This window comes from Phoca vitulina, unplaced genomic scaffold, assembly GCF_004348235.1.
Source record: "Phoca vitulina isolate PV1807 unplaced genomic scaffold, GSC_HSeal_1.0 scaffold18, whole genome shotgun sequence".
NCBI lineage: Eukaryota > Metazoa > Chordata > Mammalia > Carnivora > Phocidae > Phoca > Phoca vitulina.
The window spans coordinates 22,241,123-22,264,319 of record NW_022589721.1 but is presented as its reverse complement, the minus strand read 5'-3'; the positions used below and the strand labels follow the sequence as shown (position 1 = coordinate 22,264,319).

The 23,197-nt window shown below is 52.3% G+C and overlaps 1 protein-coding gene across 3 annotated transcripts in view; it reads right to left on the bottom strand.

Annotated features, from left to right (window-relative positions):
• LOC116639315 overlaps positions 1–23,197 on the bottom strand; it is a 340,505-nt gene that overhangs the window by 183,209 nt on the left and 134,099 nt on the right. For all 3 annotated transcript variants that reach the window (XR_004300812.1, XR_004300813.1, XM_032415491.1), the window contains one exon: positions 14,250–14,373. Coding sequence is in view for 1 of the 3 variants with exons in the window: in XM_032415491.1 (XP_032271382.1) it covers positions 14,250–14,373 (124 nt within the window). In the remaining 2 variants the exon portion in view is untranslated. The remainder of the gene's footprint in view (positions 1–14,249; positions 14,374–23,197) is intronic.

Below are 23,197 nucleotides of genomic sequence, written 5' to 3'. Positions count from 1 at the left end.
TATTTCCTCATTATTAATTTGAGCGTATGGGCTTCTGGCAAGAATCCCACTGAAGGAGTGGCTGACTCCAGGGCTGGGGGAGGGACAGACAAGATGAGACTAGAACATCTTGTGGTGCCAAAAAGTAAGGCAATGCTGAAAAAATGATGTCAAAAGGACAAAGAGCTCAACATGAAGGGCGCCCCAGTGGCCAGATCTAGAAAAAACTGAGCAAAAAAATAATTGCTGTTATCGATAGTAACCAATATAATAAAAATGCATGAGTTCCAACCAATACGAATAGTTCCATTTTTTTTGAGTGGAAAAGAAAGGAAAGCTCTGCCTTACATTAGAATCCCAATTGATAAATACAGAAATAACGATGAGACAGACAACTGTTCGGCAAGCACCAACAGTTGAACAGTTTCAAGCAAATAATCAATGATGGGTGCTAAAATTAGTCAGGTACAAGTAAGATGAGAAACCCACTATTAACATAGTTTCAAAGTATCTCCAGACAAGATACTTACTAATAATAAAGAGAAAAATAATAACTTTACAGTGGAGAAACCGGCCAGACACCAGGCTGACCTTCATCAAGTGATCAAGGTCGATATCCTCAGGGATGGGACAAACCAACACCATGTACCTCCTGATCTGATGCACTGGGGAGGACACGACAGCTCACTCTTCTTGGTGACTGCTGAGCGGGACATGGTCCAGCAGTGAGGCTCTCTTCCAGGGTCTGCCATTTTATCAATGCCATCACTGGAGTATCGTTCGCAACTTGTTTTATTGTTTCTCCAGGCCCGACTCATCAGAAGTGCACCCACTCTACACATTAAGAGGTCCTGCCAAAACTTCCCTCAACAAAGTTGGTCTGATTCATCGCCACCCTGGCCCCCCGGGCACTGCAGGAGAGTACCCACTTTCTCTTGCCAACATTCATCGCTACAACTTGCAGAACCCGATGCAGGAGCTAAGGAAACTGGCTCTGGCTGCATCAGCCGGGACAAGATGCTGGAAGCAGGAGCCAAGAGAACAAGGAGCCTGGGTGCATCTGGCCAGGGAGGTATTTTCGGAGGGTTAACAAGGGCAGGGCTCCGGGCCAAGCAGGACTCCGGGCCAAGCAGGACTCAACGGCATGTACACTTATACATGTACAAAAAAATACCAGGGAAAAGGGCTCTAACGTAGCTGCAGGATGCCACACTCATGTGCTACTGGGGAAGGACTCAAGAGCTCGAATTTGCACCAATGCCCACTGGGTCTCAGCTCCTGACTTCATGATAACAAGTCTCAAACAATACTGATGTGGTAATGAAGTTGCCCAATCAAACCTGCTAATGCTAACTCCCAACCTTTGTGTTGTGTTTTATAACCCGCTTCACATCACTTTATGGACATTTCATAACAACGGTGAGAAAAGCTTTATTCCCTTTACAGGTAACAAAGAGCAGACACTCGGTGAGAGGAAGTTAACTGGGCCAGAGTCCAACAGCGAGGGGAGGGGAGAGGCAGCTGGTTATGTGGAAGCCTAGGTCAGAGCTCATCTGGAGAGCAGTGCTTCTCCCGGCCTGGACTGGTAAGGTGCTGAGGGCCCGCAGACACTCACTCTCCTCCCCTCCACAGCCACCTGATGAGGCCGGCACCATCACTGGCTTCATTTTGCAAGAAGGGAAGACTGGGATTTCGCCGAAGTCTTTGCCAGCAGTAAGGGACAGGCTGAGGACTCACACTGGGTCATGCGACCTGCGGGCCCGTGTTCCTGTGGCGGTGCTGCCGGGGCTCTTCTCTACGACTTCCGAGACCCGGCTTCCTGCTGACTGCGCCCTGGGCAGTGCACAGCGAGGGGTAAAGCAGAGCTTGTTCGTGCTGCCTCCCACCTCCTGAGATGAAGAAAGGGCGAGAAAGGGGAAGCACCGGCCACGGGGGCCAAAGCCCTCCCTGCTCCCCGACACGATCCCCCCAATACACTCTCGGTCATGATCACCTACTGTATACACGCTGGCTGGACTCCACAGCCCTGCTTTATGAGCTAGTCTGCAGCAAGACAAATCCATGGACACAAACCCAAACGGCAGTTCAATACCCCACAGTGACATCAGTGATGATAACGCAGAGGGCTGAGACAGACAGGGTGCAGGAGGCCTCAGAGAGGGCGGTGCCTACAGTGACCCCTCACAGCCCCCCTGCCTCACTGGGGCAGGGGCGAACGAGCCATTGCTGCAGGGCAGAGGCGGCGGGGGGGAGGGTTGGATGTGGGCAGAAGGGAAGACTGCTGGCAGCTACTAAGCACCCACTTAGTGACCTCACTTACCCTTTCCCAACAACCCCCTAGGCAGGCATTATCCCCATGAGGACAGTGAGGAATGAGAGAGGCAGCTAGTATTTGGAAAGGGAGGCTCAGAGAGGGTGGTTAACTTGCCCAAGGCATCCAGGCACTGATGTTAAAACAAAATAAAATACAAAGTGATGAAAATGCCAGGATAAAAACCCGGTGTAGCTGGAACTCAAGTTGGGGTCTAACCAGGCTCCAGGTTTTCTCTGTAATTCACAAGAGCCAAGGAGGACACTGGACTGTATAAGAAAATCCAGAAGATGGGACCTGCTATGGACTGAATTGTGTCTCCCTGGAAATGCATATGTTGAAGTCCCAATCCCCAGTGTGACTGTATTTGGAGACAAGGTCTTTATGGAGGTAACGAGGGACAAATGAGGTCATAAAGGTGGAGCCCGGATCCAAGAGGACTAGTCTACTTAGACAAAGAGACACCACAGAGCCTGTGCACTCTCTCTCTCTCTCCGCGAGGAAGAAAGAAGGTGCCCATCTGTGTGCCAGGAACAGATTCTTCACCAGAAATTGAATCAGCTGCACCTTGATCTTGGACTCCCCAGTGTCAGAACTTCGAGAAAATAAATTTCCTGCTGTTTAAGCCACCCAGTCTATGGTATTTTGTTACGGCCGCCCAAGGTGACTGCGACTTGGCTAGTCTATACATCAGACAGTATGGCCTGATTACTGTGTTCTTTTGAGTATGCCCTCATCACTCGTGTTTGAGCACAGCCCCCAAATTCTGCATAAGTATTTGTTTGTCATTTATACACATAAATGCCTGTAATATTAGAAAATATACAAAAACGAAGCCATTTTCTAAGAAGGGGATAAAATAAAAATAGGAGCTGTAACATTTTCTTCTTATGCCCTGTTTTGGGTTGAACTGTGTCTCCAGAAAGGTACGTTACAGTCCTAACCCCCCAGTACCTGTGAATGTGAGCTTATTTGATAATGGGGTCTTTGTAGAAGTAGTCAAGTGAAGATGAAGTCATCTTGGGTTAGGGTGGACCTAATCCTTACAAGAAAAGGGAAATCTGAATACAGAGACACCACAGAGAAGCCCACGGGAGGCTTAAGTCAGGGACAGGAGAGATGCAGCCGCAAGCCAACAAAGGCCAAGGACTGCCAGATGCCACCAGGAGCTCGGAGAAGAGGAAGGACTCTTCCCTAGACTCTTCAGAGGGCGCACGGTCCTGCTGATGCCTTGATTTCAGGCTTCTGACCTGAAGAACTGAGAGAGAATAAACTTCTGTTGTTTTCAGCCACCTAGCCAGTGGTCCTTTGTTACAGCAGCCCCGGCAAACTAGTACACACCGCCAAAAAATCCACACAGCCCATTCTGGAATGCTCTGAATCAGGAAGGTAAAGTGTAAAGCACTATAAGGAAAATGGAACGCACATACAAAGGCCAGATTTTGCTACGGCTGACCATCGTCATGATCATACTCAATGAGTATTATCGAGGAATATCATGATTTATAACCAAGCGCATTGCCCCTGAAGGGGGACAAGGACTCCAGCCAGACATATCGTGTACAGGCTCGGCAGTGGATTGACAAAAGGACTGTCACCGTGCCCCGTCAGGACGGTGAATGCAGACCAGGGTATTGGGGCAAGGGGCAAATCACGGGAGGAGAGCTGACCCTGAAACGGGGTCAAGGAGACACTCCTCGGTGAGCGGCCATGGGGAGCAGGAAGGGTCGCAGGAAGCGTGCCTTCTGCAGGGTCATGGCACAGAGGAAATTCCCCAAGAAGCCCCGGCCCACGTCTTCTCCCCAGGCCAGCCTCACTTCCCCGTCAGCACTGCCCCAGTCTGTTTGGACAAGGCTGTTTCCACCCCACACAGGCACACGCCCCTGCAGACACAGAGGAGCCCAGCGCACCCTGGGGACCGGTGCCCGCGGCGGAAAACCCGAAGCATCACCCACCCTGCTCAGCAGGCTGTGGAGACGGACCACCGGCGAGCCCCCCGGGAGTGCCCGTGGTCGTGGGCGGCGGCAGGAGGAGGTGAAGACAGCCAGCAGCGAGTGACAGAGGGCGCAGGTGGGCGGTGGGGGGGCCCACTCGGGGCCTCGAGGTCACAAGTTTGGAAACCTGCTTCCAGCTCAGTTGAGCGAAGGAGACAGGAGTGGGAAATACAAAAATACACCTTGTGCATTAATCAGGGTTCGACCCGGAAGAGGCAGAATTTCAGATTAAAGAGCCATTTACTGAAAAGGCCAAAGGGGGACCCTGAAGCATCCGAGAAATAGAGGCTGCGTAGAGCAGCGCACCCCCTTAGGGATGGGGCAGAAGAGTGGGATGATGAGAAGTCCGGCAGGCCCTGGGTGGGGGGGTTCTTGGCTGGGGGTGTCATCTCTGAGAACAGCCAGTGAGGCTGGTTCCCGGAGGATGGGACCAAAGGAACCTGTGCAAGCTGGAAGCCACCATTGCCCTGAGACCAAGTGCTGCCCCCGTCACCACGTCAGGAACAGGGGCGAATAGCAAGGTGCAAGGCCCTCCACCTTCCCAGGCTTCCGGTCCCCCTGGAGCCATCAGATGTGGCCACAGTGGGCCTGCAGTGCTTCAGGGCTAGAATCAGAAGCCGTGGGCTGGTCACTGCTTGGTCACTGCTCCCTCAACACTGGGCACACACAGGGGCAAGAGTCAAAAGGCTTACAAACAACCACTCAGGCACAGACCCTGGGCAACCCGACAGGACACCGACCTGAGCCGGGCAGCCAGGTCGGTACGTCACACCAGGTGTCCCGGCTCCTCGTCGGCCCCGTGTGCCATCCAGTTCCCCACCAATCCCACCAGGCCCACACCACTGACTCCCATCGCCTGCCTGGCCCCGGAGACACATGAGTTTGGGATAGCTGGCAGAAAAGGGAAGCAGGGAGGGCATCTCACACTGGACATGAATGCCTTCATTCCCCTTCGGTGTGCCGCAAATTCTAAGAAAGCTGGACATGTGTCTTGTCCACTGCTTTAGTTCCCTGACAAACTCACGAACCGAATGGCTGAGCCCTTTCTCTGGTTTTGGGGGGCTGTGTGAGTCCCTGCTAAGGTGACACAGGATTTCCCTCAAGGGTTCAGTCTACTTAGGAGAGGCAGACACGCAAGAGTTCAATTAAAAAAACGAAAAAGGGGGGATGGACATATTCTGATGTGGTAAGGCCAGGGGGCTCAGGAGTGTGGGAGGAGAGGGCATGCAGCAGGGGTGACATGGGGAAAGCGTCCTGCAGGAGGCCAGGAAGGCCAAGGGGCCAGGAAGGGCACAGAGGCCCAGGGAGAGATGACCAAAGGCTGATGTGCATGTGACGGCGTCCTGGTCTACACGCACTCCAGGCAGGACCCATCTCTGAGTCTCTGTCTGCCTGTGGCCACGAGACCACAGTACCCACAGGGAAAAGTCCAGTGTTCTCAGCCACGGCTCTCTGCCCATGTGGACCTTTGGACCTCACCATTCATCACCTCCTCTTGCCAATCAATGTAGCCAGAAAAAATAAGCCTGTTCAATAGTGTGGGAGTGCGGTAATGGATTATAGCTGGGACATCCGCTGAATTCACGGTTAGCTTAATATAGATCCGGATGGATATGTATAAAAATATTTATACACAAGTGGGTATACGAGGGTTAGTATACACACATGTATTTCATCACTGTCACTGAGAAGGCCTAGGAGTGACATCCCAGGAGCCATGAGCACATCTAGCACCCACACCTTGGTTTCTAATACCATTCCCTGATAAAACAAACTGGGCTCCTTGGGGAAATGGCTGATTCTAGATCTGGGGCAGGAAATATACAAGTAGTGCCAGAAAGTAAGGAAATGCTCAAAAACAAGCAAACAAGCAAGCAACTAAACAGAAACTCCCACAATAATGGGAGGTATGTCAAAATAATGGAGGGGGGGAGGTGGGGAGAGGTATGTTAAAAGGACATAGGAGCTCACAGAAAGAGCTCCCAATGGCCAAAGCTGGAAAAGCATGTGCAAATAAAGTCATACTGGATTATAATCCAATGTATATATTCAATATCCATGATGCCATATTGAGATATATCAATATAGATGGAGTGGGGGAAAATCTCCCATGGAGAAGACTTCCACATAGTTCATGTAACGACTCTACCACCAAGGGGGAGCGTGGTCTCCCACTCCCGAAGTGTGGGCTGTATATAGTGACATCCGTCCAAGCACAGTGGGGAAGGTGAGGCAGGGAGAGTATATTACAATGGAGAAATCTGACAAGAGGCAACATAGCCAGGTGGTCAAGGTCAACATTAACAGTGATTACTCATGTGATAGTGTATCACTTGATATGATGTGATGAAAATAGCACTTTACGCCTGGGGTCTTCCTTCCCAAGCCATGATCCCAGTCTACTCTGGGAAAAACATCAGACGAGGCCTAATTGAGGGACAATCTACAAAGTACCTGACCAGTACTCTTCAAAACTGTCAAGGTCATCAGAAACAAGGGAAGTCTGAGAAACTGTCACAGCCAAGAGAGGCCTAAAGAAAGACAAGACTAGATAGAGTGGATGGGATCCTTGGACAGTAAAAGGAGTATCAGGTAAAAAGTAAGGAAATCTAAAAAATAAGTATAAACTGTAGTTAATAATAGTGAATCGATATTGGTCATTCATCGTAACAAATGTGCCACCCTAACGTAAGATGTTCATAGCAGGGAAAACAAGTGTGCGGTATGTGGGACCATTCAGAAGGACTGTCACAATTTTCTGGTAAAATAGAAAACTGTTCTAAAAATAAATTTTGCTTAAAAATGTGTGTGAAGGATATGGATGGGAGAGTGGAAGCACAAGGGGTACAGGTAAAAATGATGACTCCTGGAAAATTTGCTTCGATTTCTGCTCCTGTGATGATTCTCCGACGCTGACTTCCGCCCCCACTGGGGACAATCAGGTTCGAAGACCCAAAACAAATGGCCAATGAATATGTCAGCTCAACGGCCACTGGTGGAATATCTCAGGTGCCTCTGAAGAGCCAGACCACAATGTCATTTGGTGCTCAGAACAGCTCACTCGGCAGAGGAGGAAACCAAGGCTCAGAAGCACCAAGAGCCTTCTTCCCAGCCCAGGGCTGGCAGGTGGCAAAGCAGAGACCAAGGCTCAGGTCCTTCCGGGGTCCCTTCTGCTACAGGTCCCCTGCTGAGGTCCCAATTCCCTCCCATCCCAGCAGGGGCAGGGGCAGACACTCAGAGAAGAAGCAAGCTCAGAGAGGATGGCACTTAAATTGGTTTTTCTTTTTTTCTTTTTCCTCTTATTTTTATTTGTATGAAATCTTCCCTTAATCCAACCTTTTTAAAGGTCCCTCCCCCATCTGATTTCCCACAGGCATGAAGGCAGGGTGCCTCTGGTCTGCAACAGCAGAAAAATGGCCATATGAGTCCTTGAGGCCGAACACTGTAAGATGCTGGAACGGGTCAATTCCTGCGTTTTAATAAAGGTTTCATCTTTGCAGGGAAGTTTAAAAAAAAAAAAAGGCCAGCTTGCATCCATCCCACTGATGGGTGTTTTCTTCCCAAAGGCACCCACCACGACTAGCTCTGCCAGAGTGACAAAACGGGAGAGAAAATGGCTTGGAGCAGAAGAATGTGAATTCCCAGCAAGCTGGTCATTCGTCAGAGAGACCATGGGGACCCAGAAGGCAGCAGTGCGGGGCTTCTGGAAGCCACCCAAGTCCCAGAGGAGCCACGAGATAGCTGTGTGCCACGTGGGGCTGTCACTTCACCCATCACAAACCAAGGATCAAACCCACTGGAGCCAGCCACCCAGACAAACCTGGATCCCAGGGGAGCGGGAAGGGAAGGGTTTCTCACCCGGAGAGAATCTGGTGCCCAAGCTGGGAAGCAACTGGAAGGAATAGGGGGCGCATCTGGGGTAAGAGGCACCAAGAGACACACTGGGATGGGCTAACCCAGGATATGGAGCACTTACTGCAATTTAGCAAATGGTTCTCTCATTAGTAAAATCTTCTGAATGTTAGCCTCAAGTTACAAAATAAAAGGAACTTGAAATGATGCAAAGGCCCAGAGTACTACTCTGCATCACACACATTCCACGGGGAGACGCTTTCATTTATCATCTTGGGTGTGTTCCTTAACCTCCATCCGCTCACACGTTCGGAAAAGTAAATGAGATGATAGATGGAAAGGGTTGGGGCGCCTGGGTGGCTCAGTCGGTGAAGCATCCAATTCTTGATTTCGGCTCAAGTCCTGATCTCAGGGTCATGGGCTCTACGCTGGGTGTGGAGTCTACTGGAGAGTCTCCCTCTTCCTCTGCCCCTCCCCCTGCTTGTGTGCACTCTTTCTTCCTCTCTCTCTAAAATAAATAGAATCTTTAGAAGAAGATACATATGTATGGAAAGTATTGAGCTACAATTATTATTCGTAGTATTCATATTTTTACTATGACACAAGTACTGCGCCCCAACACCACTTCTACTCCCATAAGGACAGCACTTGTTCGTAGGGCCTCACAGCGCTGATCGAGCTGCCTCTATTTCCAGGAGCCTGATGCCACGAGCACAGTAGTGTTCACGAAATACCGGATTCTGTGTGAGCAAGGAAGAAAGGACGAATGACGACTATGAGCAGGGCCCGGCTTGGGGAAGCTCTGCATCAGGATACAGACAGGACAGACAAAAATAGCTCTTACAGTCCCTCTTGTGGGCACCTCATTTTCAAGATGGGATTGTGAAGGTTCGAAGGTGTCAGCCAGGACCCAGCTCTCACAGAGGAGCCTCGGGGCCATGGCAATCAACCTCCCCATGGCCCGTGGCCCAAGCTGTGCATCCACCACGCATCCGAGTCAGCTCAGGCTGCATAACCAAACTCCAGAGGGCACACAAGGCTTGCATGACAGACACTGATTTTCTCGCAGCTCTGGAGGCAAGAAGTCTGAGATCCAGGTTCTAGCCCATTCAGTTCCTGATGAGAGATCTCTTTCCGGCGTGCAGACAGCCACCTTCTTGCTGCAACCTCACATGGCATAGAGAGAGAAGAGCGAGCTCTCCCAGCTCTCTGTGTCTCTTCTTATAAGGACGCTAATCTGATCGGATCAGGGTCCCGCCCTTCTGACCTCATTTAAGCTGACTTACTTCCTTCACTCAAACACAAGTACACGGGGGGGACAGCTTCAGCGTGCGAATCTGGGGGAGATGGGGGGCACACAGACATTTAGGCTGTAACACCATGCAAACACAGTTGTTTGAATACACTGTCTCCCCCAGTGTGTTTACCTACTGTTGTCTCTCAGAGCTGGGGTGCTCCCTGGCTCACGGCAAGGATGTGGAAGAGGGTGGGAGGGAGGGAGGAATCTGCCGTATCATGGTGGCCACCACACCAGGTGCTGCGGAGGTGGACCCCAGTGCAGCCCCATTAGCCTCTCCTCCCTTCCCCCAAGAGGCACTCTTGAGAGAAAGATCCTCATCTTCAGAAGAAAAATCTGGCAGACAGAGAAAGGAAGATGGCAGAGAAAAATCACAGGAGAGGCAGACAGACAGACAGATGGAGCCGTGAGGGGCCACAAAGAGACAGTCCAGAGAGCCTGCAGATCAGGTGGGGCAGGCCTGAGTGCCCGGACTCTGAAGATGCAAACTTGAAATGCACCACCAGCCAGCAGGGAGGCCTCACCAGCACCATCTCTCTGAGTCTCCAGGTCATTCATCAGTGAGATACGGTGTCCCAGTCTGCTCAGCCTGCCATTGCAAGACGCCACCAATGGGGTGCCTTAAATAACATCTCTCAAGGTTCCTGGAGGCTGAACGCCCAAGACCTAGGTGCTGGCAGATTTCAGGTCCTGGTTTGCAAAAGACAGTCTTCTGGTTTCGTCCTCACACTGCAGAGAGCAGAGAGAAGCGACTCTCTTCTGGTGTCCCTTTTCTAAGACCCTTAATCCCATCGCTGAGGGCTCCACCCTCATGACCTCATCACCCCCCAGAGGCCCCGCCTTCTAAGACCACTGCATTCCGGGTTAGGGTTTCAACATATGAATTTTGGGTGGCACAAACATGCAGTCCACGACATCAGCGATCCACAAAGCCAGTCTCCATTTCCAGATGGCCTTCAGAGCAAGAATGGTGGCTTTTCCCTCCTTTACTGCAGACGCCTGCAGAGCGAGATGCTGTAGTTTCTCAGTCCAGACTCGGGGGCGAAGAGACAGGAGAAAGGATGAGGGAGACCTTTATAAACTGAAAGCCCTTAAGCAGACGCAGTGCTTAAGTTGTTTCCCAAAGCCAACTGCGGAGCCCTTGAGAGAGGAGTACTTTCTGCCTTGTTTCCAACTTTCTAGCCCAAACTCAGTGTCCTCAAATTCAGTCGGTCCAAGAAAACATTCCCCAAGCATGTCCTACGTGCCTGTCATGATGCCAACAGCCGGGACCAGAGAGAGAGCAAGACACACAGCCTTCTCTCAAAATATTTACAGTGCAGGGGAAAGAGCTGATATTCCAGAAAATCAGAGGCTGCTTCTGGAGACAATGAAACCCACTGGGGACATAACAAGAGCCCAAGCGACAAAGTCTGGCCTTTAATAATAACTGTAATAATGATCACACATGATGATAAGCGCAGTGGTTATCATCCCCGAAAGAGTCCCAGAAGCACTTCTGTTTTCCAGGGGGTGGCGAGGACACCGTGCCCTGCCTCTGCCTAAGCCCATGGTGGCACAGCTGAGAAAGCCCGATGCCTGCCGGCACGGCAGGCAGGATCAGAAACAACAAAATTAGGCGCATTTCCCTCCAGACTTGCGAATCCCTCTTCTACATATGCCCTCACACTCTGACATTAATTGAACTCTGTCTCCACTACTAAAAATAAACTCCAGGTCAAATGCAATGAGCCAAAAACCTCAGCATGAAACCACAAGAAATAGAGTAAATAGTAAAATGGGCTAATAGCAGACGTGTTTGGGTGAAAATACGTGTTCTGTTTCAAGCCTAGAGTCCCGAGCGGGCCGGGAGCTCTTTCAGTGCTGTAGACAGAGAAATAAATAGCTGTGCCCAAAGACCAGGGCTGGCTCCTGTCCATAGACAGGCAGGCAGGCAGGAGCCCGTGGGTGCCCTCTCCCCCAAAGGTCAGGGCCGGAAGGCAGCCTGAGAACATCGGGCAGGAGCCGAGAGATGCTCCCAGGGGGAGATGGTGCCAGGAGGGGAGTCCAAAAGAGCAAGGTGAGGGTCAGAGGGAAGAAGGCAAGCCTGTCTGCATGTCCAAGGAGGGGTGGGGATGGGAGAATCACCCGTCAGAAGCTAGACAGGCAAGGAGGTGGAGGAGAAGCCAGCAACAAGGGCTCCCTTTCGGCTGAGCCTTTTTTCAGGCCAGCTTTGGGCTCCTTAAGACCGGCCCAAGGGGGGACTGGTCCATTTTGCAGCTGAGAAATGAGAAGCCTGGAGAGTGGTGAAGGACCTACCCAGGGTCCCCGGGGGCCTAGGAGGGGGCGCTGGGCGGGGGCGGGGAAATGCAGGGCTACTGGTACCTCTGTTCCAGGGCCCAGGCTCACAGACGGCAGGGGTGCAGGCAGACAGGCCCCTAGGGGAATGACGGTGTCCTCAGGATGGGAAGAACCACACACACGAGCACAGCGCGGACGCCTTTCTCGGAGCCCCCAGCACAGACCAGCCCTGCCGGGATGTGTTCAGGATGGAGCGCCTCCGAATCCCAGCATCCAGCCCTGCTCCATCTGCCTACTCCCAGCAGCTGAACTCTGGGGAAACTCCTTTCCAATCACCCCTAGGCAGATCAGTCAGGCCTCTCTTCCATTCACAGAATGCAGGCGACACCACTCACACTCCCAGCCGCGGCAACAAGAGACGGTTCTCCCAGCCTGCAGCTCGCCGGCCCAGTGACCGGACTCCCATCTGCCCTTGCCCACACCCCCGATGGGAGCGGCGTGGTCCGACCCTAACGCCAGGGTGATCACACAAGAGCCTGGGGTACATTCACGGTACTCCTGCTTCTGAAGTCGGCTACCTGGATCAGGAGCGTGGGCTCCGGAAACCAAATGCAAGGGACCGGCTGAGCGCTTGAGAGCCGAACAGGCAGCCTGGCAGTGGCACTCAGTGTAGACGAGTTCTGACCCCGAACAGCGGGAAATCAGCTCCTGACACGATGCACCGGGTTGCTGAGCACAGGGTGCACAGGCTCCCCAACTGCAATCAGCTCGGCTCCTACTGGGTCTCGCTTTCGTGCCACTTCCAAGAGCCTCAAGCTCAGCACCCCCTCTAGAAAGCCCCCGCGGCCCTCCCCTGCCTGTGGGGAGTCTGGAGAACCCCATGTGTGTGTGAGTCTCCCCCGCCTTGAGTGAAGGGCGGGGCCTCAGGCTCGCCACCACGTCGGTCACGGGACCGCGGGGGACATAGGAGACGAGAGATACAAATGCACTCGGACACATTTAAGGCACAAGAAAAAAGACACAGGGGCACGTGAACACCATCCTCTGCTACCCTCTCACTCCGACTTCCACACCTGTCTTCTCACCGGTCCCCACTTGAACCACGTTTCCTTGTTCCATTGTGATTTATTCTTTTCAACACCTTGTTTTTTTTAAGGAAAAAAATTGCAACTGACCTCATTCTTTGCTCTAAGTCTTTAAGAACTTTCTTCTTATTGGGTCTCTCTCTCTCTCTCTCTCTTATTTTCTGCTTCCTCCTTTTTAATTATTCATTCCTCTGCTCTTGCAATATCCACAGTAGTGTCAGGTGGGTGTCGGGTGGGGTGTCAGGACGTAGAAGACAGTCCTTTGCTCTAAACAAGGTCACGAGCAACTGGGGGCATGGGCGTGGGTGGGGGAGAGACATAACAGGGTCTGAGGGAGGCATGCCCTAGATCGCTGGCTGCAGCCTGCGGGAGGAAGTCAGGCACTCTGCTCAGGGAAGGGAGGTCTGTGCACCATGCACAAGCCATTTCCCAGACAGACCTGGCGGGAGCTGAAACACAGAGAGAAGAGCAGACCAAGGACTTGGAAAGAGCCTGCTGTGTGGAAGGAACTGTACATGGTGTAGTTAATGAGTTAAAAAAAAAAAAAACCCTGGGGTCTCTGGGCGGTGCAGTTGGTTAAGTGCTGGGACTGTTGGTTTCAACTTAGGTCCTGATCTCAGGGTCGTGAGATCGAGCCCCACATTGGGCTCTGCGCTCAGCATAGAATCTGCTTGAGATTCTCACTCTCTCTGCCTCCACCCCTCCCGCTTGTGCGCACTCTCCCTCTCTGTCTCAAATAAATAAATCTTAAAAAAAAAAAATACCCTCCTGTTTTGGAGCATTTCCTCCTCCATGCCAGGCAGCATGATAAACCATCTCCACTATCTTATTCAATACTCACGACATCCTCTCGAGGCAAGAGCTAATATGATCCCTATCTTACAGATCAGGAAACCGAGGCTTGGAACAGCTGAGTGATCCGCCCAGGGTGAGGCAGGTGGCAAAGCCAGGAAAACCCAGGTCTGCCTGAAACCCCGGGTTTTCACCTCTTCCTTTACCCCAGACAGCTTCTGACTTGTGGGACTGAGCGTGCAATGCAAGGGGGCGGGAGAGAGACAGGGATTCCGTTCTACATGCCCCAAGAGGTGTTTTGCTCCCAATGCACCTTCTCATCCTCCCCCAGTGCAGTCCCCACATGACTCAACAGGACAGCTGGAGTATCCGCCACCCTCTGCCAGGAGGAAAGGCATGGGGTATCCACCTAGGAGGTGGTGGGCTCCATCCTCGGCTAGGCACAGAGGGAGAGCTCCCAAAGCACAACAGTAAGGCCACCGAATGCTGAGAACCAGGTCCCAGGTGTCAGGGTGAGGTTACGGGAAGCCAGCTTCTCAAACCAGCACAGGAAGCCAGGCCAAGAAGTCAAGAACCACAACCCAACTTGCGTTGCAGGAGATCACCGATTCCAAAGGCAATTTTTTGCTTCATAAAGCTCAAGAGGAGAAATCTCTTACCTTTATTCTCCAAATCCCCAAATGGCCCAGCTTTAGTTCAGAGAAGGACAGTCCCTCTACAGTACCAAATGGATATGTCTGTTTTTCAGACTTACAGCACCAAAATCCGAGGTGTGACAGGATTCTGTAAATAGGCAAGAAAAGGACAGAGAAGTATTAGTATCAATGCTAACTCTAAACAGATTTGTTGAGAGGTTCCATTCATTTGAAAAACACAAAGTGCACACTTACTAGACGCTAAAGGAGAAGCTTCAGAAGAGCAGACATTTACTGAGCAACTATTATGTGCCAAGCCCTATGTTAAGCCATTTATTCCTACGAGACCAGTTTTGATGGCTCTGTATTTCAGAGGTCACATGAGAGGCCAGGCCAGAAAGAGAGCCAGGTCTTCCTGCCTCCCAAACCCCTGCCCATCGATCTCGTTTTCCATCCGCACTAAAGCTTTTTCGTGCACCTGAGTCCAGGAACTCTAGGTAGAGGGAAAGGAGAGACATACCTAGTAACGTCACTCTGAGAATGTCCTGTCCCTGGATGTCCAACCCATTCCACAGACGGTGGGGATACTATGAGCCATGGAAGCGGTGTCACATTCACTAGGTTGTGAGATTTATCTGAGCTGCACACTGTCATCTGGTAACATGTGACCAGCAGACATCATGTATTACTCAGGGAACAAAAAATGTCGCTTCACCAGGGTTCTTATCCTAACTGATCATCAAGATGGCTACATGAGGTGGCCAAAGGGGGGGGGGGAGAATGGGGCAAGGAGGCTGCTGCTTGTCTTACCAGCTCTGGAAGGACCTCCTAAGACACCTAGAGCAGAGCCGAATGCTCAGCCGGGTGGGTGCAGACACCAACTTTTCTCCTTCAAGGGGCGGCATAGCACGACCAAAAACCACACTATTGGGGTGCCTGGGTGGCTCAGTTGATTAAGTGTCTGCCTTCGGCTCAGGTCATGATCCCAGGGGTTCCCTGCTCAGTGGGGAGTCTGCTTCTCCCTCTGCCTCTGCCCCTCCCACCCCCCGGCTCGTGCACGCATGCATGTGCTCTCTGTCAAATGGATAAATAAAATCTTTAAAAAAAAAAAAAAAGCCACACAGTTACATTTACAATGGGGTGATTCTCCCCTGTTCCAGACCTCCCTCCTGCACCCCCTCAAAATCCCCAGCATCTTAGCCACCAGATCATCAAGAAGATGGAGTTCAGTGAACATGGCCTCAGCATCAGTAAGACTGACAAGTTCTGAAGGGAAATTTGCCCTAAAGTGTAGGAACAGCTAGAGAAAGACCCTCACCCTGCCGAGAGCAGAGGCCAGGTGCCCTGCCTACCCCACCGATTCCTTCACCCTCCTCCAGGAAAAATGTGGTCACAGTTAGCTTCTCTGAGGCCCCCTGGTTGTCACATGCCTCACTTGGACGTGTCGGTATCATGGACAGACCCAGAGCAGCTCTGCAAGCTGGGGAGGGCCTGTCTCCTCCCACCGGGCGCCAGTCTCACCCCCGTGCCCTGTCCCAGTTCCCAGCAGAAGAGGCTCACTCAGGGAAGTCCCCTGACTAGCAACGCGCTCAGAAGGCTGCCCTCCTCGGCACATCTATGCTCCAGCCGTGGGCAGCCTCCCACACTTCTCAGGCATTTTTAAAGGCACTTTTTTGCTTTACTGTCAAAAATGAATTCGCCTTTCTGCCTGGAAAAGGCAGCAGCCCAGCTCCCTGGTTGTTAGACCGCCTGGATCGGCATTCCAGGTCTACACGAGTCTTTTTAGGAGCCTGAGCAAACCCTCCAAACCTTAGTATCTCATCTTAGAGGTTTGTTCTTAGTGTTAAGTGAGAATCTTCACAGAGCTCAGCACTGGGCCTGGCATGTTGTGGACACTGAGAAATGTCAGCTCCCAGTAATGCCACTTAAGCAAACACTCGGGCCTTAACTTCTTAGTCTCTTCCCAGTAAGGGTTTGGAAAAGGCCTCCCCTCTTCATATCAGCACGGTGACTTATCGAGCGTAGGGGCTTGGCACTCCGGGCCAAGGGAACAAGCGACGCCTGTCAGAATCCGTGCAGTGGACAACACTCACCCATCTCCCAGCTGTGCCACCAGCATTAGACAAGACAGAGCACACAAGAGGTGCTCTGCAAACACTAAGGTACTAGAGCACCATACTGAATCAAATTAACAGCGCCACTGACGAGCACCGTCTGCACAGGACACTTTGCTGAGGAATATCCTCACGGGACCATACTGAGCACCCACAGTGACCCCAGGAGGTCAGGTCGCTGCATAAACCTCATCCCCATTTTACAGACGTGGACACAAAAGCTCAGAGGGACTAAGGAGGAATATGCAGCTGAATCGCTGGTCTGCAAGCTCACTCCCTCTTCCTTGAAAGGGGGGCAGCAATAACACACAACATCAGCTCCTGCAGAAAAAGAACCTCTTCCCAAGGCAGCCAAATTGATTAATGTTTTTAATTAATGTTTTAAACCACACACACATGGAGCAATGTTCCATGGAAAATGAGGAGCTAAAACTTCCAAGTTTCTCCCAGGAGCCAGTCCAGCCAGGTGCTCACTGCCAGAGCAATGCAGGGAGGAGTCCTGGGCCGGCCAGGGAGGTCAGAGTGGGAAGGTCACAGCCCTGCCTCAATGCACCAAGCCAGGCAGGCAGTCCGGTCACTTCCCACCCACAGAGACGAGCCAGGGATAAAGGAGACTGGCCTAGCACAGGGTGACAGGACTCTCTTGGCCACTTCTCAGGAATCCATCAACCCCAGCAGAGGAGGGAGCTGGGATGCAGAGGGAGGCCCAACACGTAGCAGGTGTCCGGAGCCTGGGCCTGAAGGGGGAGGTAGCTGCTACTCCCAGAACCTCCTGCCTGACACTCGGTCCCAAGGACGGGACATTCACCTGCTCTGCAGTGGACGGAGATACCCTGCATCTGAACCAGGGGGCCGCAGGCTTTCTCAGGATGCTGACAGTGCTTCCCTGATGTGGCTTGGGATCACCGCTGGGGCCCAATGCTGTATTCAGATGAATAAGGGACCGGAGGGCCTGGGACAGGCAGACCAGGACCCCAAGGTCCCCCGGAGGTGAGAGGCAGACTAGGGCCCAGAGACGGGCCCTCTGCCAGTATGCTCAGGGACCCCCATTGCTCTGCTAGTGGAATTCCAAGTGTGTCCTGTCCTCAAGTGTCCTCTACACAACCCGAAGGCAGGGCTGTCCCCTTCCTGTCTCCAAAGGGAAGGTGAGGGGCATGGAGTGTGACATACAGCACTGAATAATTAATCAGCAGCTCCGCTGGGAGCAGCCACCGCATCATCGGGGTAGTTGGCCTTGAATGCCACCTGGATGCAGCCTGGGCAGTGGGGCCAACTGGGCACACCGATGGCAGCCAGGACCAGCCACCTCCGGGGGGGCGGGGGGGCAGCCCTGGGCCACTTGGCAGGAGAGAGAGCTGGCCGTGAAATGAGTGACTACATGGGGATTCCTGACCTGGAAATCATCAAATCACCATCCATTTGCTGCAAATAGACCGTGGAGGTGGACTATGGCACCTGTAGGAGCGGAGGACAGGACAGCTTTCCCCAGGAAGGCCCCGAGAGCAGGCCCCAGCCCTGGGATGTGTTTGCTCCCTCTGGAGAAGGCCTGGGGGAAGGACATAAACACAGGTACATCTGTGCCTCTCCTGCAAGGTCAGCAAAGCGGGTGGAAGCCTCCAGCCTGGCTCAGCACTGGGCCCAGCAGTGATCCCAGGTGACATCACAGAAGTATGATCAGTACCGCCCCCGATGCTATGAGATCCAGCAGGGCTGATGGTGAGGCAACAAGTGGGCTCAGGACACAGGCCGCTGGGGTCAGAGCTAGTCCCTACCAGCTAACTGCTGTGCACCCTGGGCAGTCTACTTACTCTCTCTGATCATCATGTGTAAATCAGGGCTCCTAAGAGCAGTTACCTTTCTGGACTGGGACAAGGATGCATGCAGGGTGTGCAGAGCGCTAAGTACGATGCCCAGCTCAGAGTAAGTGTTTGATTCACACTGGGTTATTCTCAGGGTCTACATGCTGTCACTGTTTGTGTTGCTGGGCAGGCAGATCAGTCTTGGGTTTGAATCCCAGCTCTGCAAGCAGCTAGGAACAGAACCATGGACCATTCCATTCACTTGACCTCCCTATACCTTAGTTTGCTCAATTACAAGCCATGCGGGACCACCAAGGATTACAGAGCATGAAGGAAAGCAAGCAGTACGGTGTGAACCTTCAGGAATGAGGGCCCCAACCCAAACTGAAGGACATTCTACAAAGCAAAACTGGCCTGGACTCTTTAAACACATCAAGGTCAAGAACAGCCAAGGAAACGTTCCAAGATAAAGGGAGGCTAAGGAAACATGGCCACTAAATGCAGGGGTGATGTAGAATCAGGGGGAAATAGTCCCACAGGACATTATTGGGACAACCGATGAAATTGTGTGTGGCCTGTGGAGGAGATAATACAATTGCAGCCGAGCTGAATTTCCCGAGTTGGATCATTACGTGGTGTTTATATAAGAGAACGTCCTTGCTGTTAGGAAACACACGCCGAATACTTCGGGATAAAAGGGCATGTCTACAACTTATTCGCAGATGGTTCAAAAAAACTGTGTGTGTGTGTGTGTGTGTGTGTGTGTGTGTGTGTGTGTGAAGGGGTCGGGGTGAGACTGAACCAAGAGTTGGTGATTCTGAGTGTGCGCTAGATCTTTGCATCGCCCTTGTAATGTTTTCTGGCAGTCTGAAGTCATGCCCAGATGAAAGATGACCGAGGGCCCAGGCACGGAACAGGAGAAACACACCTGAGGGCTGGCCTCAGCCGTCCATGGGGCTGGAGCACAGGCTTTTCCCACAAAAGTCGGGTCACCTGCTGTACAAATGTTATGACGGATTGTGCAGAAAACCACAAAGGATAAAACTGAAATTCAATTTGCACCACCACCCCCTCCTGCCAAGAAAAAGAAAGACAAATGGACGCCTCCTCTATGACTATGCCCCAGGGCCCAGCTTGGCGGCCACATATGAGCCATCAGCAAGCAGTCGGGGGGGAGGAGGGGCAGTCGAGGCGGCTGTTCACTAGGTGCCAGGCGGTCTTACAAGAGCTTTCTGCACCCTGATCCTCCCCAGACCCCTTGAGGCAAATGCTATTGTTATTCCCGTCTCGTGCTGCCGGAAAATGAGATTGGAAGCAGGCTCCCGTGGGGTTTAATCTGGAGCATTGGGGGAGCTGGGATTTGAGCCCAGGCTGCCTCCACAGGATTTCCACAGGCAGAGGGAGACAGGCCCCACGGGCCAAAGCACCACCCAGCACCAAGACCAGTCTCCCCCTGCAGCCGAGGCCTCTTGCCTGGCAACGCGGGACCTCACTGCAGCAGGAAGCTGCAGGGGACCGAGACCCTAGCCCCAGCACTATACCCAGTAGGTGCTCAGCACTGGCTTGCAGATACACTCATGGGCGTACATCTTCTTTTACAAGGAGTCCAACAAAGCACACACGATCTCTGGGAGAAACCCAACAGACTGGGGCCATCGGTGTCATTGGGGAGGAAACACAGGGGCCCGGGGACATGGGTGGGTATGGGTCTTCATTGAAAACCTTTTTATTCCTTCTCAGTTTTATCTTGTGAATGACTTACTTATTCAAGAAGGTTTTGGTTTGGTTCGGTTTTTTAATACAAGGGAGGAAAAAGAAATGGACCCAGTTACTGTGTGAGCCTGCTCTGAGGATGAAGTAGGAGCCATGCCCTACGGCACACCGGGAATCCTGAGGGTGGCGGTCACTCAGCACACCCCCTCCTGCTGTCAGAGGCCAGGGACAGTCATGCTTCAAGGCCCAGGTGAAGCAGCTGCATTATACTTGAGGGGAGTAGATCTGCTGGCTAATGAGACCAGCCCAGAGGGCCTGACACCCAGAGATGCTGTTAAGGCGACGTGGTTAAGCCACCTAACATAACCCGAGCACACTTGTCCAACTGCAGCGCAAGCCAGGACCCCTGCGGTGCTCCTGCCCCTACGGCACCCCAGGGGGTGGGCGTGACTCACACCTTCCCCTTGCCTGCTTACAGCTCAAAAAAACCAGGGGGCACAAAACAGCGAGGCAGGGGGCCCGCGCTCTCCGCGGAGGACCCAGACGTCTCGCTCCAGGAATTGGGCTCTTAGCCCCTCCACTTCCCCGCAGAGGGAGAGTGAGGACCCACGGCTGTCCCCGGGAGGAAGGATGGGGAGTCGGAGACTGCAGGCTGCACACGTGGGACACACGGCATTGGGCAGCCCGGCCTCATGTGAGGACTGGAGGTGACCGGAGCTGGGAAAATGTCAAGTGCGCACACATTGTCCCCTGGAACCGGAGGGTGTGGTGGCGGCGGGGAGGGGGTAAGGAGGAAGGTTTCTGCAGGGGCAGGCTTACCAGGAGGCTTCCCCTGAACCATGGAAGCATTCCACCTCAGACCCTCCTCTGTGGATGCACACTTACATTCAACTTTCCTTCACAAACACCCTCCCGAGACCTCTCCTCCCACGCCAGAGGTGTCGACTTATTAAATCAACCCCAAAGGTAAATAGTTTTCATTTCTCCAACCCCAAAAACCTCCCTTCCTGCCAGTGCACTCAGGTCTTGTCACCCAGAACATCAAAGGCATTGCTTTCGGTAAAAGCCTCTCAGATCATCAGGTGACTGCCATGTGCAGATAAAAACAACCCAGCACACGCAAGGCCGTGCCCCCTGTGGGGCGGTGAGTGGGTTGGGAGGAAATGGTGACCTGCAGGGTGCCAAACGCCGACCCCTCTGCCCAAGTCCACGTCTGCCCGGTGACCTTGCCAGTCCCTCTGCCCGTGACCTTGACATGTCCCTTCCCCAACTCCAGGCCTCTCACAGAGGAAGGGGGTTGAGCCAAGCAACCTTGAGGTCTCTTTCAGATCTAAAATTCACTGATTCCATCTCATCCTCCCTGCTCAGTCTGTACTTCCTGAACATAGTGACAGTTCATTTACATACAGAAAAAAAAAAAAAAAAAACACAAGACTACGAGGTTGCTTATACCCTGAGCTGTAGTTTTTGGTGACTCAGAGGAGAAAACACATTTCTCCACTCAACTCAAAAGAGTGGTCCCTCCATTCTCCAATTGCTCAAATGATGTAAGTCCTGGGCCAATGGGACCCCTGGGGAAGTTCCATGCTGCTGGGAGCTCAAACGTCAGCGAGCCAAAGTGAAGCAGGGAATTTCCCATGGCTGACAGGTGCACTGACAGGTGGGCTGACAGGTGGGCTGGACGGAGAGTCCCCTCCCTGAATAAAACACCCCTTACCCATTCATGCTCCATCTTAGTAAGTCTATATTCCTTAGGGGGCCAAGGAAACACTGGGCGTAACGCTGACCCAGGGCCCACCATCCAGGAAGTCACACCCCCAGCGTGAAGATTACCTCTTCCAGGAAGCCAGTGTTGAAGCACCACCCACCCCAAGCCCCGATTATAAACTCCATATGGTGCCTGACGTGCAGGAGGTCCAAAGATCGTTGCCAAAATAGTAAATCCTTGCTGAATGAATTAATCCCACAGCTTCCATAAAGCTTACGTCATTCTATCCCCCAAAATACTAGGTGCCTGTTGTGTGTGATGTACTGAGGATGAAATGGTGAACAAAGCGGATGTTTACCCACGCAGCCGTCACCCAAAGCAGCTGCTAACAGTGCTGGCAGAAGATGACCTCCAGCTGTCAGCCCTCTTTGGAGACTGCCTTGGCTGAGGACAATGACCTTGCTCAAGGTTGTGTATCCTTCTAACAGGGCCCACATACAATGACTGGTCAACCCCTTATCTCAATTCTGGACCGTTCCAAAGAGCCATTCCAGCTCTGGGGCTCCCAAGGCGTTGGCTGAAGCCTTTGTTGGGACACTGGAACAGCCTGATTTCTCCCACTGCCCAATCTTGAACTCTTCCCCCTCGGTTACATAGCCGTTGTTCCCAAAGGCATGCCGTAATAAACATCGGGCTTACTAATCTCCAGCTCAGCATCTGCTTTCCAGGGAACCCAAGCTGCATCAAGAAGATTCTTATGATAGATGCTCAGGACCTATGGCACCAGGACGAAGCCTCCAGGAGTGGGACAAGCTAAGAGCCCATTCAGCAAATGGGAGCTGCTTCCTTGGAGCGCCCTACTGGCCAGGATGCTAAAGGCTGGGCTCAGGGCTACAAGCAGCGAATGAGCTATCTGGGAGTGAACACCTGTAGTGGTTGGAACGTGTAGCTGAGTCCCAGATCCTTCAGGTAGAGACTCGTTTTCTTGGTCCTTCTCCCCCTCGGCACCCAATGCAGGAAAGGAGCTTGGTAAAATGTCTATTGAATGGTGAGATGATGACCGGATGGATAAATCGATGGATGGACAGACAGAGCTTGTTGAGCAAGGAAGTCACACCTAGAGCAGCTAAACAACAAATGGAAGGTAAGGATGACTTTGTCTAAATCATGTAATTCACGTAAAGTGTGTATCACAGTTCTCAAGAAGCATTAATGATGAAGATGACAACTACGCCATTCATGGAGACCTTCCTGGAGGTGCTGACCTGTGATGAGCAGCCTGGCAGTGAGAGAAGACAGGAGGGCACATGAAGTAAGAGAAATGAGACGTTAGCATTAGCAAACTGAGTTGCAATGCTGCTCATCAGACACTGAATAAAAAAACAACACCCTCTTCAACGGGGTCGCCGTGACTGCCCAGCGATGGAGAGTGGGGGAGAGACTTCTACAACCATAACATCCATCAGTATGAACGCGGGCTCTGATGGTCTCATCACTGGAGGGGGCAGAAGCCGGTGGAGGGGCTTGAAAACGGTACTGTGGTTTAGAGACTTAAACCTACAGATATAGGAAGCCACAGAGGTTGAGGAAGAGAGGCGCTAAGTGATTTCTTAAATCATCCGTCCCTCAGGTTGTTGG